The 21,444-nt window shown below is 37.3% G+C and overlaps 1 protein-coding gene across 1 annotated transcript; it reads left to right on the top strand.

The window, feature by feature from the left end:
* Nucleotides 1–349: 349 nt before the first annotated feature.
* On the top strand, nt 350–19,042 carry SNRNP48 (small nuclear ribonucleoprotein U11/U12 subunit 48). The gene is made up of 9 exons (XM_007973752.3): nt 350–553; nt 3,736–3,849; nt 4,111–4,171; nt 5,050–5,124; nt 11,346–11,534; nt 12,650–12,771; nt 15,351–15,439; nt 15,973–16,137; nt 18,712–19,042. The coding sequence occupies exons 1-9, from the start codon at nt 398–400 to the stop codon at nt 18,758–18,760; spliced, it is 1,020 nt and encodes a 339-aa protein (XP_007971943.1). The 5' UTR covers nt 350–397; the 3' UTR covers nt 18,761–19,042.
* The last annotated feature ends 2,402 nt before the right edge of the window (nt 19,043–21,444 follow it).

Genomic DNA, 21,444 nt, shown 5'->3' on the forward strand with positions numbered 1-21,444 from the left:
TTACTTTCAAAGAACTCAGCAAAAATCATTGGGTGGGGCTGTGAATGTGGAGAGAAGAGATGGAGAGAAATCAAACGTGGCAAAATGTTAACGAGCTGAAGGACAGCTAAACGACAGCTCATTGTACTATTTTTAAAACTTTTCTGTAGCTATAAACCGTTTTTCCTGAGAAAGTCGAGGAGCGTGAACGTCTTTCAGGAAAGACCAGCGCAACTGCACCCAAAAGCTGAGAGGAGATTGGAAAACGCCTCTCAAAATAACAGTCCCGCCCTTCCCGGGGCTCTTCCCTACAGGCTGTTGCAGTCACGTGGTGGCTGTGGCCCCGCCCACAGCTCCCAGAGGCCCGCGCGCGCCGTCTGCAGTTCGGTCGCTTCCTCTTTGCGGGTGGGCTGCAGCCATGGAGGGCGAGCCTCCACCTGTGGAGGAGCGGCGGCGGCTGCAGGAGGAGCTGAGCGAGTTCGTGGAGAGCTGCTGCCGGACGCTGGAGGAGGTGACGGCGTCCCTGGGCTGGGACCTGGATAGTCTGGATCCCGGGGAAGAGGAGGCGACGGAGGTGAGGGGCGCGGCCACTGGGCCCTTTCGGGGACTGTCGGCCCGCGGTCTTCTCTGGAAGAAGGGAGATCCGCACTGGCAGCCGCGGAGGGAAGGGCGAGGAGTCCTCGTCCGTGTGCAGAGCCGCGATGGGCGCCCGGGACCCGAGAGGTGCCGCGGGCCCTGGAGCAACTCTGACCTCCCTGAGTCCTGGGCTCGGGCGCGCGAGGGCCTCCCGAAGGCTCCACGCCGACCTCCGGTGCGGCGCTCCTCCCGCGGAACTTCGAGCTTAAAGAAAATGGGGGGCCGGGCGCGGTGGCTTACACCTGTAATCCCAGCACTTGGAGAGGCCAAGGCGGGAGGATCCCATGAGCCCAGGAGTTCGAGACTAGCCTGGGCAATATGGTGAAACCTCTTCCTACCAAAAATACAAAAATTAGCCGAGTGTGATGGTGTGAGCCTGTGGCCCCAGCTATTTGGGAGGCTGGAGTGGGAGGATCGCTTGAGCCCAGGAGGTCGAGGGTGCGGTGAGCCGAGATCGCTCCGCTGCATTCCAGCCTGGGCGATAGAGCAAGACCCTGTCTCAAAACACAAACAAACAAAATTCCGGAAGATGTGTTGAGTGAGGAGGGAAGGGCAGATTTGGTATTTATTTAGAAAGTAAGTGAATGGGTCTCAGAGTGCTGCAGAGGGATTGGCGGTTTGCATTGTCATCTGTCATATGGATTCCGCAGTTGCACCAGATTCGGTGTCAGGAGAGCTGGGAGTGTGCCGGTTCGCCTTTCTATACCTTAAAATTGGACACTTCTTACGGGGACAGCACCGATTCTAGGATTATTAAAGGATGTCACCAAGAGATGGTAACTGGCAACTCCCGTGGACATTAGCATTGCTTTTTTTAAAATGTAGGCAAGTGTATTTAGAGTGAACAATGGTGATTTTTGTTTTTTGTGGGGTGTTTTTTGGTGGAGTGAGAGGAAGGGAAGTGCTCCAATGTGGGGTAATTCATTATCTTTAATATTACTTCTGGGTTTACCATGCTGTAATAATTTCTCCTGGGTTGAAGTTACTGATTCCTGAGACATTTAAAATATATTTGATTTCTGTATATACCATTCATTATTTATTGTATTAAAAGCACAGAAGAAGTTAAAAGATCTTTATTGTTCATTTAGAGGGGTATTTGAAGCTGGGAATTCCATTGAGTGGGACTTACCAGACCTTTCCATACATTGTTTACTCAGCATTGGAGTAACATTGGATTCCTTGTATTAACATTTAAGTAGCACTTTGTGCCACTTACAATACATTACTTCATTTAATACTCAAAATAACCCTGTGAGGTAGGTATTGTTGACCACATTTTATAGACAAGGAAAGGGACACAGAGGTAATAATTTGTCCAAGGATACACTGCTAGTAAATGGCAATTAGGATTTCCTCCGGTGTTTTAGTACTAAAATTTAGTGAACAACAGTTACAGTTCCTGGTCCTCACAGAGCTTATTGTCTGGTGGTGGTGAGGGGGAATACGGAGAACTCAACCGTTATATTATCATGGGTCTATGATGGGTGGGGTTGGAATTGCTATAGTACAGTTTATTATAGGCTGTGGTGGACAAAGTGGTGGTCAACAAAGGCTTCCTGAACAAAGTGAATTCTAAGCTGGTAAATAAAAGTCATCTGAATTAACTAGGGGATTGGGGAGTGAGAAGAAACATCAACAGCATGTGTAGAAGTTCAGAGACGAGGGAGTAACCATATCAGGAAGCAAGTAGTTAAGGATAGCTAGAGTGTAGAGTTACGGCAGAACGATGGTGGGGGGTAGAGGTCAGATCTTAAATGTCCTTGTTAGCCATATTAGAAAGTCTAGATTTTTTTTTTAATGAAGGCAGTGGGGAGGCATGGAAGTATTTTAAGCCAGGGCATATCATAATCATATTTACCTTTGAATAAAATAATAATATACATTTATTGAATGCTTGCTATGTACCAGGCCCTATTTGAATTCCTTTATGTGTATAAACTTTGGTATACTTTTTTAAATCTTCACAATCACTTTTTGAGAGAAGTCCTGCTATTATTTTCATTTTATATAATAGATAAGGAAAATGAGGCAAAGAGAAATTAAGTACCTCACCCAATTTCATGCAGCCAGTAAGTGGCAGAGCTGGAATTCAGACCAGCTACAGGATGGAAAATGAAGGGGAGGGCAGCAAGACTGGAAACAGAGAGAGAAAGCCAGCGTAGTCAGGAGATGGCTGTTGTATTCCTGCAGAGAGTTGATGATCCCTGAATTGGGGAAGTGGCAGTGGGGATGGAGGATGTTGAGGGATTTTCAGAAATTTCAGGAGTTAAATTGGCAGGGCTAGGTGATTGATTGGATATGGGTGATGAAGGAGAAGACGTGGTTTCTTGCTTGAGCAAGTGGGACCTTTCACTGAAATGGAAAGTACAAGAGGAGTAGGTTTGAGGGTTAGGAGACGATGAGTAGAATGAATTTATTTTTGTTTGTGTTGAACTTTTAGTGTCTTTAGTATACGGTACTGGACAGAAACAAGGTTTAAAGATATAAATTTTGGGAGTCCTCACTGTATAGTGAGAGTTGCAGCCTTGAGATCTTTCTTTCAGTAAGCAGATACTAAATAGCAAAAGGTCAGTGGTTATATTAATTTATGAAAACCAACATCTAAAGGGGGACAAATAGAGCAAGGTAGACAGATATTTAGAGGAGACCAAATAGAAGAAGCCAGAGAGGTAGAAAGAACATGAGGGGTGTGTCTGAATGACAAATGAACAATTGGAGTGCGACCTTCCAAGAGTTCGGATATGACAAGACAGTGACATGTTCTTTGGCTTTAGTAGCAAGGTTGTTAGTGACCTATTGACTGGTTTCAGTGGGGTGATGGTGGCAGTGAGTGAGGAATGGTTATAGGTGAGGTTGTTTAGACAGTGAGTGTAAATACACATTTCAAAGAGTTAGGCTTTGAAGGAGTGGACAGAGGACAGGGGCGTTTAGGGAGTTAGGGGTTGAAGGAGTTTTGTTTTTCTTTAACACACACCCACATAGGGGTTGAGAGAGGCCTGTAGAAGAGGATGCACTAGACAGTACTGGTACATAATTAAATGGTAAACATTTAATGGTAATAATTATTTATTTTAACATTATGTACCGATTTTCTTTGTTTCTGTTTGATTTTTATAGGATGAAGTTGTGTTATGTCCTTACGATTCCAATCATCACATGCCTAAATCGTCTTTAGCAAAGCACATGGCATCTTGTAGATTGAGGAAAATGGGCTATACCAAAGAAGAAGAGGTACCATATATTTATTATTTTATAGTAAAATATATATGTATATGTCATGCATTTCATGCCTTAATTCACAATTTTTGGAAGTTATATTGTGAGGCTCACCAACATGAAATAATAGCCCTTACTTGAAGGGTAGGATGGTACTTGTCTAATTTCACAAATTATTGTGAGAAATAATTAAGTGATACTAATCTATTGTTTATGTCAAGTCTTAAAATAGTCAATTATCTGATACTTAAGAACACTAAGATTTTTTTTTTTCAGGATGAAATGTATAATCCTGAGTTTTTCTATGAGAATGTGAAGATACCTTCAATTACTTTGAGTAAGTATTAAGTTATTATAATTTTAAAATATATTAGTGTAGATACTGATTTTTCATTTTTGCATTATCAAAAGAATGGATTTTACAAGCATGCTTACGATTAAGAAGGACATTTAGTATCTTAAAAGAATGTAGAATTAATTAATGTACAAGGCAACTAATTCACATAATCTGAAATTTAGAGACCAGGCTTGTATTAATAGGCAGTGAAAACCTTACAAAGCTTTGTGTAGTAGAGCAGACACCTTCCTTCTCAGTTACAACAAAAATTTGAGCATGTGACAGAGATTGAAGGATGAGACTGAAGATGGACATGTGTTCCAGGGATTCACAGCATATATAGAGGTTAAAGGCTTGGGCTCTTGAAAGAGAATGTCCAGATTCAACTCCTATTTTTATCATGAACAGATGTGACTTTCAGCGAGGTAATTAACCTGTTTGTTGCCTAAATTTCATTATAAAATGGAGATGGTTATAATAGCACTTTGCGAGGATTAAGTGATATATATAATATTCTTAGAATAGTGTCAGGCACTTAGCTGGAGTCAGCTAAAGGGTCACAGAGTTGTGACCATTACAGCACAGGCTTCGAGAATGTTAGCTGTTATTGGTCAGTAAAATTTGTCGCTGCTACTGCTGCATGCCTAATTATAGGCATGAACTGCTTGAAGTCTGATTACTTACTGGGCTGTAGATAAATCTGAAAGGATTCTGTGTTCAGATTTCATAGACAGGGATGTGGATGTTTCTTAAGATTCTGGAAAGTTTGTCCACGTGCCCAAAGGGCTTGGATCAGAAACCAGTTAATTATTTAATTGTGGTCACTGATGATTCATATTGTATTTATGGATTTTTTTTTTTTTTTTTTTTTTTGACAGATAAGGACTCACAATTCCAGATAATTAAACAAGCTAGAACTGCAGTTGGGAAAGACAGTGATTGTTATAATCAAAGTAAGTGGCATTACAGTTTAAGTGAATTAATGAATCAAATTATTATTTTTCTCATAAACATGTTACTAATTTCAAGAAAAACCTGTGAAAACTGTTACATGGGAAAGGTTAAGTTTTACATTTAACATTAGGCTAATTTGCTTCATTTCACCATCATTTGTTAGATGTTTCCTGTTGAGATACACTAGAGTCTCACTAGGACACTGTCTTAGCTAGGGGTTCATCCTTTGGAATAACCTGGTGATTTATAGGTGAGATTGTCTTGTGGCTAATATAAAAAACTGTTATTTAGTAAATACAGATGATCCCAACTTAATGATGATTTGATTTAGGATTTTTTCAATTTTATGATGGTGTGAAAACAATACACAATCACAAGGTTTTAGACTTTAAGTACCAGTGATTCTTTTATCAGACTCTGGGCTGCATTTTCAACTTAACTGTATAAAGTTTATGATGGGTTTATCGGGATGTAACCCCATGTAAGTCAAGGAACATCTATAAATGCCACTGAGTGAGACTCTTTCACCCTGAGATTTCCTCTCTTTAGAGTATTGAAATGCAATGTAAAGAAAAGGCTTACACTGAAAGAGATTAGTCTCCACAGGTACCCTCAGATTGCTACACAGTAAGTGAGTTGGTTTGAAGTGATAAATGCTTGGGATCCCCTTCTCAGAAAAAAAGTACAAACACAAAAGTTTTACATATAATTTCAGAGGATTCATATTAATAGATCCTTTCATGCCCACCTTTAGAGCTGGGTTAGAGTTTCTCCCTGGGAACTTCAGCAGAGAATAGGTTAGAAGTTTTAAGCATAAGCTTTTAGGAAATTGAAAGAAAACTTAATCCATCAAAAACAGAGACATAGGCCAGACACGGTGGCTCACACCTGTCATCCCAGCACTTTGGGAGGCTGAGGCGAGTGGATCACCTGAGGTCAGGAGTTCAAGACCACCCTGGCCAACATGGCGAAACACTAAAAAATACAAAAATTAGCTGGGCGTGGTGGCAAGTGCCTGTAATCCCAGCTACTCGAGAGACTGAGGCAGGAAGAATTGCTGGAACCCAGGAGGCGGAGGTTTCAGTGAGCCCAGATCGCACCATTGCACTCCAGCGTGGGCAACAGAGCGAAACTCCATCTCAAAAACAAACCAACAAACAAACACATAGACAAACGAGTTAATAAAAGTTTAAATTTCTAATGAATGTAGATATGATATGACATCTAGCCAAAACCTGAGTGGCTTCTCTTACAAGGATTTCTATTTCTGCATTGTCTTCTTTGAACCTTCTGTAGGTAGCTTTCTCTGCACAACTTACCTTTTTTTCCTCATTCTTTTTTCTAGCTGAATTATATTTACCAGGCTGTAGTCATGGTTGGTTTTCTCCCTCGTTGAAGTTGAGGATCTTTACCAAATATTGTTTTAAGCCAGTAGCTGGACTTGATTTCTCAGAGTTGCACTGTGGCTACAGAAGGAAGACCATGCTTAGCTGTCTAAATTACATGGGTTCTCTACAACAGCCAGAAGCACATTTCTTGTATTTTTTGTTTTGAGGTTCCTACTTCTGTCCCTGTCAGCAAAATTCCAGATTTTTTTCTTTGAGGGAGACAGTTGACTCTCATTTTATTTATTCGGACAGATTTCTGAGCTATGACTAGACTAGTCAAGCCTTTTTTGGCCTCTGCTATTGGTTCTACTCATATCCCCTGGTAGTGTACCCATAAAAAAGTTGGAGGTTTTTGGTTTTTGAAGAGGTTAATAAAACTTAAAGGACTTTGTTTGACTCTTAAGTGGTTAGATTTACTGAATTTATTTTAGAGTTGAAAGAGACCTTGGAGATCATCTAATCCAGTGTCTGCATTTTACAGATAAGAAAAACTATCTGATAGAGACATGATAAAGTTCTAGTGTGTTGGTTCTAAAAGTCCTCCATATTTTTATTTTTTAAAAGGTTATTTTTTTAAAGCTCTTTTATGAATTACATTTCTCTTTCACAACAAACTTGTGATAAACTGAACGATATTTTCCCCTCCATGACAGGTGAAGAAACAGACACAAAAAAGTGAAGTAACTCGCCTTTGCTAGATAATAGCAAAGTGGATCCAGAACTAAGTTCTGAATTTTGACACAAACTCTGAACTGAGTTGATTTTCTGTTAGAAACCCTACATTTAGTAAAATTTGTGGACTAGGATTCTAGATATTGCTCAAATTTATTTATCATGTCTTTCATGATTAAGTGGAAGAATATCACAAACTTCGTATCTCTACATACTAATTGTGATTATTGGTGCTGTTAATTGTTAATTCTGCTTTGCGTAAACCTGTTTTAGAGAAGTAAAAGGAGCTGCTTGGCCATGTATTAATGATGACAACTCTGAGTTTTTGTTTCTTTATCTGTAATATAAAACTATTTATAGAGTTGTTGAGAGGAACAGAGATAATGGATGCTAAACAAGCCCTAGCTCCAAAAATTGGTAGCTTCTATGGTCTGAGTGGAAATTAATGTACAGAAAGTAATATTAAGATAATGAAATGGATGAGTTTTATATATATAAGTAATTTAGAAAATGTTCTGCTTTTTAATTTTTATAATGGTAATAAGGGAGATTTGGACATGGAGCTTAGTTCTTTTCAAAAGCAAATAATTACTTCGAATGAATAGTTCTTTTGATAGGTAAGAGGAACTTTGATTTTGAATTCTTACACTATCTTAAATTAAGATGTAATTGTTACCAGTAACTTTTTTTTCTTTTTTTTTTGAGGCTGAGTCTTGCTCTGCCATCCAGGCTGGAGTTTAGTGGCACAATCTCGGCTCACTGCTAGCTCGGCCTCCTGGGTTCACGCCATTCTCCTGCCTCAGGCTACTGAGTAGCAGGGACTGCAGGCACCCGCCACCATACCGGGCTAATTTTTTTGTATTTTTTTAGTAGAGAGGGAGTTTCACCATGTTAGCCAGGATGGTCTCGATTTCCTGACCTCGTGATCCGCCCACCTCAGCTTCCCAAAGTGTTGGGATTACAGGCATGAGCTACTGCGCCTGGCCAACAGTAACTTTTTATATGATCTTTAACCTTGTTTAAAAATTTTTTTTGGCTGTGCATGGTGGCACATGCCTGTAATCCCAGCACTTTGGGAGGCTGAGGTAGGCAGATCACCTGAGGTCAGGAGTTTGAGACCAGCCTGGCCAACATGGTGAAACCCTGTCTCTACTAAAAATACAAAAATTAGCCAGGCGCTATGGTGCATGCCTGTAATCCAGCTACTCGGGAGGCTGAGGCAGGAGAATCGCTTGAACCTGGGAGGCGGAGGTTGCAGTGAGCCAAGATGGCGCCACTGCAGTCTAGTCTGGGCGACAGAGTGAGACTCTGTCTCAAAAAAAAAAAAATTTTGTTTTATGTCCTCTGTAGACTTATGCAATTTCTGAACAGATTATTTTTGTGGCTCATTTATGTCTTAGACATTTTAAGATCTTTTCCCTCAGGACAAGACTTTCTTTAAATATCTTATTGATGTATTTACTTTGAAGGGAGAATGACTCACATGAAAAATTTTACATTTCTCCATCTAATTCATATTTTGTTTGTTACACACTGAAATGTAATTTTTTTGACAAGGTTTTATATGCATGTTTTCATTTCATCTGTCATGTCAGGCCTAAACTCAGTGTATAGAATTCTCAATCTTAAACTTTATGAAAGCTCGAATAGCTATTAGATGTACATACTTATTTTCAGATATAGTTACTTTGGTTAATTTTTTAACCAAGATATTTCAATCATAAACAATCAGTTTATGTTTAGTGGTTTATCTTTTTCCTTCAGTTTAAATATTCAAGTTGTATATTTCAGTATCGTGAAGTGTGTTTGAGTCATGGCCATGATCAGTGTGCTATCAAAGAAACTTTCAAAGACAGGATAGAATGGCTTTAGATCCAGTCTGTTCCTATCACTTGTGAGACTTTGGGCAAGTCATGTTACTTCTATGACCCTTAATTTCTTTATCTGTAATGTTAGGGAATTGACTCTGAATGAATTCTCCCTAAAATTCTGAATTTGTATCTCTGTGACAACACCTGCTACTACTATTTAATGTTGTATGTTATATGTTTAAGATCTCCTTTGATAACAAAAGTAACTAACAAGAATTAGAATTGGCATTATTAAAACAATAGATAGAGTTTCAATTTGGGGTGATTAAAAAATTCTAGAGGTGGATAGAGGTTGCACAACAATGTGAACGCACTTCATGTCTCTGAACAGTACGCTGAAAACATGGTTAGAATGTTAAATTTTATGTTATATATTTTGCCACAAAAAACCTGCAAAAACAGGCAGCCAAAGGGTCTTAGAGTTATTATAATTACAGCACATTCATATGTACCTTTAAATCATTTAGAAACATGCATTTTGAAAATTTACATTTTATGTAAATGTAAGTTTATTTAAGTATGTTTATCCTTTTTGTTGTCAGAAATATCTATGTTCCGAATGAATTGAATGCAGTTTGTTGCTTAACCTTTCCTGTACTTTTTCTTTTTCAGTAATTGGGGTGAGTATAAAGAGGAATTAGGAACCTGAATGTACTCCTTATTTAAAGATATGCAGTATCCTTTTTGCAAATGATATCCTTTTAAAAGTATCACTCAAATTTCTAAACTTTATCTTAATACCTGTCACATATTATAGTCTTGAATTGGAATTTTGGTTGAATTACAAGGAATTTTAAGTGTCAGTCTTCATCATAAACTTAAGATGAATAAATTGAAGAAAATGCTAAAATAATTTAAGAAGGAAATTATATTTCTTTGTTTAAAAATAACAGGCAAAGGTTTATATGGAGCTTGTTTGTAATATATCATTACTTTCTAATCTTTGTTTTTCTCCCAAATTTTTATAGCCTATATTCAAAGGAATTAGGCTTATCAAAGCTGTTTTTATAATTTTGTATTATAAAATGCCTACTATAATTAGAATAAAATTGACTGACTTGAAAGGAAACCCTTTTTTTTCCATTAATTCAAAACCCTTTGACTAGTAAAAATGGCCATGTATTGTTATCTATAGCGGTGTGAAACCATGGCCTCAGATTCACTGCAGCTCTCCTCTTAATATGTAGACAAGTAGTACCTCTTTTTGTTGTAATGCTTAGTTCATAGTATGCTCTTATTTGAATTCTTTTTGCCTCTACCTAGGAACTTAATGAGGTTAGACTTTATTAAATATAAGTATCTGGAAAGAGCTACTGATATTATGTTGTTCTATGAACCAGTTACTACTTTAGAATAAGTCAGCAAACAATAGAAGGATTCCTTTAGTAGCTCATGTTCTTTGTTTGCATTAGTGAATAATGAAGTCTAGAAAGAATTGTTTTAAATTGCTTTTTTTACAGTTCCAATCATTTTTTTATTTGAGAAAATTTGAATCTCAAAACAAAAATTTTCTTCAATGTTTAATACATCACATCAAGGTATTGTATTTACTTTTTTTCACTAATGAGCAGATTTTAGAAAATTCTGTAATTACCGGGGGGCACTGCTATTAACTTTTTTCAGTTAATTTGGTTAAGCCACTATGCTTCCTCCTCAGGAAATTAAAATGAGTTTAGTTTCAATTTAATCTGTTCTTTTCTGGCCTGAGGAGGTGTGGGATTTCTGCTACTTAATTATTTTTTGGCCCCTAGCTCTAAGTCCTTGTGCAAGTGGGATATATTTTGAATATTGACCATCTAGCTTGATGTCTCATACAAAAGATATTTTTTACACAGTTTTTAATATTTCCATAGTTCATTTTCAAAGGGACTATAATGCGTATTACTTATTAAAAGCCTTTTCTTCCCAACTTTGATGGGGAAAAGCCTATCAACAGATACCTACTTTTGTAGATGGCTATAAAAATTGTTACCCAAAAGGCTTTCTTAGAGCAAACTGTCTTTTATGATTATTCCTGCCTGCCTTCTTGGGATCTGTCTTTATATTGTTGGAGAGAATAGCAAACATCCGTAATACGTTGTGTTTTTTTTGTGGATATAACATTCAGGATAGAATTGTTGTTTGTCATTTATTGCTTAGATTGATATTTTAGATTGGTATTTAGAGATTATGAAAAAGAGTTTGTGTTAATATTGCATTATTAAAGCACATGTTTGAAGATAATTAGTAGATTTTAAGTTCACAGTGCTTCATGTATTGTTTATTCTTGTGATTTTATTTTCACTTTAGGGATTTATTCTTCTTTGCCTGTTGAAGTTCCTCTGAATCACAAACGGTTTGTTTGTGATCTAACTCAAGCTGATCGTCTTGCCCTCTATGATTTCGTAGTTGAGGAGACAAAGAAAAAGCGCTCTGATTCTCAGATTATTGAAAATGACAGCGATCTCTTTGTAGACTTGGCTGCCAAAATCAATCAAGGTTTGAGATGCACATCATAGCTTTACATTTTTTCATTATCATTTTATTCTGTGAGTGTTATTAAGATGATTTAATTGTCGGGCCACTTTGAGTTAGAGTAAAATGGTTTTGTATCATTTAATATTGAAGTGAAGTTGGCCCTCTGTAACTGTGGGTTCCACACCCATCAATTTGACCAACTGTGGATTGAAAATATTTGGAAAAAATAAAAATGGGTGGTTGCCTCTGTACTATACATGTAGAGACTTTTTATTCCTGTCATAATTCTATAAACAATATATTAACAACTATTCATATAGCATTTACATCGTATCAGGTTTTTGGTGGTTTTTTTTATTGTTTTTTTGTTTGTTTGTTTTTTTGAGACGGAGTCTTACTCTGTCGCCCAGGCTGGAGTGCCGTAGCGCTATCTCAGTTTGTTGCAATCTCTGCCTCCCAAGCTCAAGCGATTCTCGTGCCTCAGCCTCCTGAGTAGCTGAGATTACAGACATGTGCCACCATGCCTGGCTAATTTTTGTATTTTTAGTAGAGATGAGGTTTTGCTACATTGGTCAGGCTGGTCTCAAACCCCTGGCCTCAAGTGATCCTCCTGTCTTGGCCTCCCAAAGTGCTGGGATTACAGGCTTGAGCCACTGTACCTGGCCTGTATTAGGTATTGAAAGTAGTTTAGAGATGACTTCAAGTGTACGGGAGGGTATGTGTAGGTTATATATAAATACTGCACCATTTTATATCAGAGACTTGAGCATCCATGGATTTTAGTATCCTTGGGGGTTCCTGAACAAATCCTCCACGGATACTGAGGGATATTTACTCAGTACCTGAGGTTTTACTCTGACTTTTACATTAAATGTACCTTCTTTCTGTAAGAATATTACAACTGTGCTGTTACTTTAATCCATGTACCTAAGCACTCTTATGTTCAACTAATGGCTGGAGAAAAGGAATGATACAAAACTTAGCCCATGTATATAAATAATATACAATTTTTAGAATGTTTTTATGTGCTACTTTGAAACGAGTTAAAAATATAGGATTGTGATGTGTTTATTTGATAATTCATAGAATTTAAAAGCTTTGAAGGATATAATAATTTTATTTTATCCTTTCATTAGATAATAGTCGAAAAAGTCCAAAATCCTACCTTGAAATCCTGGCAGAAGTAAGAGATTATAAAAGAAGACGCCAGTCCTATAGAGCTAAGAATGTTCACATAACCAAGAAATCATATACTGAGGTAAGTTTTACATCATCTTTGTTGATAACAAAAATTTCCTTTTGGTAATTTTCTAAATCTGTTCTATGAATTCCCACAATTTTTTGGAAATTTTCTGAAAGTGTCTTCAGGGTGGCCACACCTGATTTGTATCTGTTCCATCAGTTCTAGACCCACCCTTTAGCAAGCAAAGGCTTTCATAGTACAAGAACCTTATATAAAACAATTGTACAATCTTAAAAGGTATCTCCTTGTGAGAAAATAGTAGTGTATCATGGTAAGAGCATGAGTTTGGGCTTTAGGTAGACCTCACATTGAGTTTTGATTCTGCTATTTCTCATTGGCTCTTTGACTTGAGCAAGTTATTTGAGATTTTTAGATTGAATGTTTTCTTTTCGTAATAAGAATATAATCTTTGCAGGGTTGTTATGAGAATTGACTGACAATGCATGCAAACACAAATTTCTTCATGGATATTAGTTATCTTTTTTGGCAGAAAGCATGTTTTTATGTACTCTAGTAAATAGTTGGGCTTAAGAAATGTGTTGATATACATTATTTATACATTTGTCTCTTAGTGTATATCTAGACTTATTTTCAGATGCCATTTAATGGCTCATTAGAGTTGATGGTGTATGAATTACCTTGCCCAGACTCTACAAATAATTTCCTCATCAATTCCCTAATTGTTCCCATATTTTTTCTTCTCTCTGATGTAAAAGACCTTCCATAATTTGGCCTCCTTTTCCCAAGCATTTTCTTTTGCTTTAGTCAAGCATATCTCTTAAACTGTATCTGATTGCATATAATTATTCTTACTTCCATGCCCTAGTACCTGTTATTTTCTTACCTGAAATGCTCTGTTTTTGCCATTTTAACTGTTGAGTTTAAAGGCCACCATTGCCATGAGGTGCTAGTTGACTAATCTATCACTAGTTTATTGTACTTATACTCTGTACCACACAGCTTAACTCTAAATTTTATGCTGTTCTTTTTTACAATTAAAGTCTGTGTTTTAGACTGGCCTTCCCAAGTAGAGGCCTGGGTCCCTGTCATACTACCTTGGTGATTCTTACAGTCCCTAAGATACTTGGCTCATCAGTTGTTTCTTCTCTGGTCTCATAACCCTTGTAATCAAGCTTAAATTGTTGCTGCTAGCATTCTTCACAATTTTATAGTTTATATTTTATTGTGAAAATATTCAAACATATACTAAAGTGGATAGCATCGTCTAAGGAACCCTTATGTACCCATCACCCAGCTTCAAAAATTGAAATATAAGATTGGCAAGGGCTTCATAGAGAATGTAGCATTTGAGTGAAAGGGAGAAGCAAGGAGGAGTAAAGGAATGTCTGCTTATTGACTCTTTCGTATGTGATGGACCTGAGCCGGGTGGGTTCTGTGCAAATAGCAGACTTCAAGGCACTTATGTAGAGCTGCTGACAGGGAGGCTTGTAGGCCTGCTAGGGAAGTGCAAGAGCTGGAACTGGAGATAGGTGTGTGTGACTCATGTCACTCCGCTAGGTTTGACCTTGGTGTATCTTAGGTTTTCCATGGGAGAATATAGTGGAGGAGGAGAAATGGTGGATAAGGATTTTCTGGGTAGAAGAACTAGCATTCTGAAAAGCAGATAAAAGTTTAGGAGTTTTTCAGAAACTCATTAGTAACGCAGGGTGGCTAGAGCTTAGGGCTTCTCCATTGAGAGATGAGGCTAGGTTGTATCTGATGTAGTAAAATCCTGGAGGGCTTTGAAGGCTTCATTAAGGAGTTTGGATATTGTTCCATTTTACTTTGAGAGCCATTGAAAGTTTCTTTAAGGTAGGGAGAAATGCAGTCAGGCCTGAATGATAGTGTTTCTGAGATTGCCTCTTGTCCCCTATACCTTTTTTCTGAAAACATTTTCTGTTTAATCATGAGGGAAGTGTAAGCTCCTATTTTCGTTTTGTCTTTGCTTCTGCAGTGACTAACCCTGTGCTTGGTGGCATGGGTAAATAGGAAATTTTCCTTGTAGAGTCATTCAGAAAGTATCTGTGAAGTGGCTGTATGTTTCATATCTTGTCTTAAGTCGTATGATTAAGTCAAGATGACTTAATTATAAGGTTTTTAAAAAATCATTTGTAAATAATCTCTAACAGAGAGATAAATTGCAAAACTAAAAATAGTACCAAGAACTCCCGTATTGCCTTTACCCAGGTTACCCATTGTTAGCATTTTGCCACATAGCTTATCATTGGCACTCTCTCTTTCTCTGTCTCGATCTGTACATATTGTTTTCCCCTGAATTATTTAAGGGTTAAATTACATACATCATAACCCTTTATCCCCGGTGTGTATTTTGTAAGAACAGAGTTATTTTCTCACATAAAGGTAGTACAGTTTTAGCAACTTCAAATTTAATATTGCTATAAAACTTTTATCTGCTATTCATATTCCAGTTTGACCATTGCCTTTTCTGTGTTCTCTAAACTACACAAGTCCCACAGTCCATTAGTCATAGCGCTTAGTAAATATTTGATTGTTAGCACTGATTTTTCTAGCACTATAGTCTTAATTTTTTGAGCAGTTTTCTTACCTGAAGTTCGGTGCTTACCTCTCCCAAGGTGATTCGAGATGTGATAAATGTGCACATGGAAGAACTCAGCAATCACTGGCAAGAAGAACAAGAGAAGGCAGAGGATGATGCTGAAAAGTACGTCGTTATCTTTATTGGTGAAAGTACTCTCTTTGATAACAGATAACGATTACCTTATAATTGTTAAATTTTCGCATCTCCAAAACCCTTGATAGCACATAATATCCTCATGAAAATGCTTTTTGTTTTTTGTTATCGGTGCCCAGAGTTATTATACCAGAGTTGTTCTGACATTACCCTTTGACAGTTTTCAGGGGACAACCATATTAGTGAAATATTTAAATAGCAAAACATACTAATATTTATGCCTAGTGTTCCATTATTGGAACGCCAAACCTGTGGGAATTATTTATATCCTACTGCCCACCAAGATCTCATTGCAAAAATTTTAAAAATTGCAACCTCAGGCATAAAAGGGTTAAGAGCTCTGTTTATTTGTTGTCTTATATGGGTTATAAGATTGTGTGTATTGAGACCATATCTACCATTGGGTTGATATAGAATATTACACTTTAGACTGGTGTGTCTGTGTATGTATACTGGAGACCAGTGGTAAAACAAACTGATTAATATTCTTTTCTATGTTTTAGGAATGAAGAAAGGCGATCAGCTTCAGTAGATTCACGGCAGTCTGGTGGAAGCTATTTGGATGCTGAGTGTTCACGACATAGAAGGGACCGGAGTAGAAGCCCACATAAAAGAAAAAGAAATAAAGATAAGGATAAAAACTGTGAGTCGAGAAGAAGGAAAGAGAGGTGGGTCTAACCCTGCATCATCCAACATTGAATTCTCTACTTTTTAAAAAGTAGAACAGGTTCTTCTGTTGTAGACCATGCTGAGAAAATAGATTTTAAGAATAAGCTAAAGTAAGGAGAGTAAACAATTGATTATGATTCTTAACATTCATTATAGTTCAGTTCAAATAGCCACCACTCTAGTGACATAGTTCTCTACATGTGTGATTGGATATTTTTTTCCCTTTTTTATCTCTTGCTTGCTTCCTAAACAGGACATATGAAAGTATTGTCTAGGCAGGATGTTAACTGTATTAAACACGTGCTTTCCTAGATCTCTTTCTTTTGCTCCTTCCTTCCTTCCTCTTTCTCATTCTTTCTTTCTTTTTCCTGCTAATTCCTCAAATAAGGGTATATTGACATTGTCAAAATTGACAGTCAATTTTGCCCTTGTTAGTAAAATTTTTATAGCTCAAGAGATATGAATTAACACTGAATTAATAAATGTAAATCATTTGCGGTCTATTTCTGTATTCCAGCTGCTTACAATGTACCTGGATCTCAAGTTCATCAGGTCTAGAACTAAACTTACCTTTTTCTCAGTCTGCTCCTTTTTCCTCAGCATTACTATCCTGGTTAAAGAGAGGACTCTCATCTATTAAGTCAGAAATCAAGGAGTCATTTTAGATACTTCCTTCCACTCCTTACCATCTGGTCAGTTCCTAATGAAATGATGGTCATTTTCTTACTTTTTCTACTTTTCTCTAAACTTACTGCATATGTTTGCATCCCTTGTGTACTGCTTAGAGTGAATAGTCACCTCATAGAACTCTTCAGTGGTGGTCTGGCATGGTGGCTCATGCCTGTAACCCCTAAACTTTGGGAGGCTGAGGCAGGTGGATCACTTGAGCTCAGGAGTTCAAGGCCAGCCCGGGCAACCTGGCAAAACCTCATCTCTACAAAGAATACAAAGATTAGCCGGTCCCAGCCTCTTGTGGGGCTGAGGCAGGAAGATTGCTTGAGCCTGGGAGGTTGAGGCTACAGTGAGCCGTGTTCTCACTCCTGCACTCCAGCCTGGGCAACAAAGTGAGACCCTGTCTCAAAAAAAGTGAGAACTCTTCAGTGGCAAATTTCACATTCTTTTGAATGGCTCTCAAGACTTCTGGGATCCTGGCTCCTACCTACTTCTTGTATTTTGCTACTACCCCATGAAATGCATAACTTGTGCTCTAGCCAGCCTGAGTTACTTAAGAGTTCCTCATCCACACCGTGCCACTTTGTGTTCTGCTGCCTACCTGGTTTTCAAAGCCTCCTTACTCCTTATCCTTTAAGACCTATCTCAGCCATTTCCTGAAGCCTTTTTCTCACTGGTTCAAGAAGAGCAGATCATCTTTTCCATTTTGTCACCACCTTACCTAGCTCATATTTGTTCTTGAGCTTAATAGTTATTATTATCGCTGCTAGACTGTGAGCTCCATAAAGGCAAGGTCTGTATCTTATTTAGTTTTATATACAAAGTGCTTTCAAATATTAGGCTCTCAAATAATATCCTGTCTCTCCAGGGCCACTGGTAATCAGGAATTAAAGCTTATTGTATTGGTTTGGTAATTTTGTTCATTTTACTATCATTCAGTTAATTAGGTTTAAAGCCAACTATGACTTAGCCCTTTTTTTTTTTTTTTTAACTTAGTCCTTTTCTTATACAAATGAAATATTTGCTTAGTAATCCTTTTTGATTCATATGCTGTTTTGTAATAACTATAGTGCTGCTTCTACTTAAGTAATTTTGACATCTCTAATCAATCCCTGTTGACTTAAATACATTAGAAGTCCTCAAAATCCAAACATTAAATAATTTTTATTTAAAGAAGATAAACTGGATATAAGCAAGAAATACTTCTCAACAGGCTAATCTTTGATATCCACCCCTGGGGTGGACTGAATTATAGGGACTTGGTTTATCTGACATAAACCAGAACAAGTAAAACATTCATTTAGAATTAAACAGTGTTTTTTTTTTTTTTTTAAAGAGTATGTATGAAAAATGCATTATTAAAACTAAGAGACAGGCCGGGCGCGGTGGCTCATGCCTGTAATCCCAGCACTTTGGAGGCTGAGGTGGGCAGATCACCTGAGGTCAGGAGTTCGAGACCAGCCTGATCAACATGGCTAAACCGTGTCTCTACTAAAAATACAAAAAATAGCCGGGCGTGTTGGTGCGCACCTGAAATCCCAGCTACTAGGGAGGCTGAGACAGGAGAATCACTTGAATCTGGGAGACGGAGGTTGCAGTGAGCCGAGACTGTGCCATTGCGCTCCAGCCTGGGCAACAAGAGTGAAACTCCATCTCAAGAAAACAAAAACAAACAAAAAAACGAAGAGACAAAACTGAAATAGGAATAATCAAAATGATTTTTTTAAATTACACTTTGAAGTTCTGCTTTAAAATTAACTTTGAGTATATGTAAATGATAGATACTCAGAAGATTCATTTCAATAGAATATTAAAGTAGTATATTACTGTTGAATTATTTTAAAGCTCTGATATTAAAATGTCCATTTATAACCATTTTTTTTATACCTCTTTTATTTCAGGGATGGAGAAAGACACCATAGTCATAAAAGAAGAAAGCAAAAAATATAAATGAAGTACTTGTACATGTATTAATTATGCTTATGCCATGGTAACCAATATGCTGATATATTAATTGGAATTGCTTTGCATAGGAGAATGTTTTTATGATCTGTTTAGTGCTTATTATTTTCCAGTAAATATGCTTCAAACCATGAGTACACTATTAGGCCCTACAACTTTGTTTTCCTTATATTTTATTAGATGATTTGCTTCCTATAACTGATCTTGTTTTGTTCTTTTTGCTAATATTTGTATCTCAAAATTCTTTAATTAAAAAAGTCAATATTTATCATATGTAAATTAAATGTGAATACATTCTCATTGCAAAAAAACTACATCTTATAAATAAGGCTAACCCTTAGAACACCATCTGCAGTCCTGTCCTCACCCCAGCAGCGACTGCTGTTTACCACTACGCTGGTGAATTGTAGTAGGGACAAACAATGTAAATATTGAAGAGAAATGGCCTGACTAATTAAAATATGATGTAGTCATGGAGGATAGATTATTGTATTGGAGTTAAAGAATCTAGATCCATATTAACCTGGATTGGTCTCAAAAACATAATGCTCAGTGAAAATAGCAAGTTGTGGAAAGTGATATACAAATTATATATATGTACAAAACAATACTATGCATTTTCTATGGCTATATAATGTAGGTAAGTCTATTTTTAAAGGTTCAGAAGAATCCATACCAAAGTTCTAACAGCGAGTAGGGGGTATAGATGAGAGATTAGAGGTGCAAATCAGGATTGGGAGGGTGGTCAAAGGGAACTTTAGCTTTATCCATAACACATTTTTTTTTTTTAAATAAGGTATTCATGTTTCATTTAATTTAAAATATACTGTCATGTTGTGTTTTATAAATCAACTGAATTGAGGTACTATTTACATTTAATTGCACCCTTTTTAAGTGTGCATTTTATTGGGTTTTGACAGATTCATATCTCTGTGCAACCACCATCACAATCAAAATACAAATATTTTCATTACCCCCAAAATTCTCATACCCCTTTTCCCAATCAATTCCTCTACCCCTAGCCCTAGGCAGCCACACATCTGCTTTTGGTTACCATTGATTAGATTTATCCTTCGTAGAATTCATGTAAATGGAATACTGCAGTATGTACCCTGCCTTCTTCCACACTACAGATTTTTGAGATTGATCCCTGTGCGTCAGTTGTCCCATTTTTTTTTGGTTACTGAGTAGTATGTTCTATTGTATGTCAGATCATTCAGGTGAGACTTCGGCGTGAAATGTTAAGCATCTGACATCTAAATAGCAATATTTTGAATATTGGAAACTCAGGTTAAAGATTTTGTTTCCAAGTAGAAATGAAATCTTATTGTTTTAATAAGTAGCTGACAGTGACAGAAAGATTGACTGGATTTGGATCAGATTGGCTGTTAGGCTTCAGGTATGGGAAACAACTCTCAGATTTATAAATTGGAAATCACCAGGTTACTTGCCAATATATAGTCATATTGCTGCCATTCTACTTAATTTCTAAATATATAAAATCCACTTTTAAAAATTGTAAAAGCAAGGACTCAGGAGTGACTAATCATGAAATTGCTGCTTTTATAGATCAAAACTACTTGAATCATCAGGAATTGTTTCATATTGTGTGAAAATTTATAATTTTGTTTTAAATTATGATTTCATTTTACTAACTGGAAGAAACAGAAGAGTAAAATTGGCATATTTAGGTTTTTTGTAGAAGAAAGATGTGAAAATTAGAAGTGGATTGGAGAAATTGGGGGAAAATAGAACAGTACGGAGAAAGGAAGAGATTGAAAATGTAACCGAAGTTCTTTAAAGCTCACATTTTATAGTATCACTGCTGCAAACTAATAAAATGTGGCATTGAATGAAAAGAGGCATTTGTTTGATCCTTGAACGAATTAATCTTACATACTTCCCTGTTTGTGTTTTGAACCTTTCGCTGGATATGAGCCACTTGAGAGCAGGGTTTGTACCTTCATCAGTGTGACCCCTGTGCCTGCAACCTCATAGTTGTTAATATGTAATTTCAAATTTTGACAAAAGCATTTTCACTGCCCTGTCACATAAAATCTAGTTTTTATTTCTAGAGTGCTGCTATGAATACTATAGCTGCTGCCCATCTTGCCCATCCATTAAGGTACCTTCTCACAAACATTTCTAATCTGCTGACTGGAGTGCATTGGTGTAGTCCGTAGCTCACTGCAACCTCAAACTCATAGGCTCAGGCGATTGTCTTGCCCTGGCTCCCCATGTAGCTGGAACTATAGGTGTGCGCCACTACACCTGGCTAATTTTTTGATTTTTTTAGAGATGGAGTCTTGCTATGTTGCCTAGGCTGGTCTTGAACTCCTGGGCTCAGATGATCCTCCTGTCCTCAGCTTCCCAAAATGCTGGGAGCCACCAGGCATCAGGCACGAGCTACCACACCTGTCTAAAAAGTATATATTTTTAAATTTTTTTGTGGAGACAGGATCTCACTATGTTCCCCAGCTGGTCTCAAGCTCCTGGCCTCAGCCTCCTAAAGTGCTGGGATTACAAGTGTGCGCCACTGTGCCTGGTCACTTTAATTGCAATACTGACAAGTCAACTGCCATGCAGAGCCCAGGGCACTGGTTATATTCGATAAGAAACTGAACTCAGCACTTAGAATTTTAAATTATATCAATGATCTTAAAGTATTTGCC

Source organism: Chlorocebus sabaeus, chromosome 17 (genome assembly GCF_047675955.1).
Source record: "Chlorocebus sabaeus isolate Y175 chromosome 17, mChlSab1.0.hap1, whole genome shotgun sequence".
Classification (NCBI taxonomy): Eukaryota; Metazoa; Chordata; class Mammalia; order Primates; family Cercopithecidae; genus Chlorocebus; species Chlorocebus sabaeus.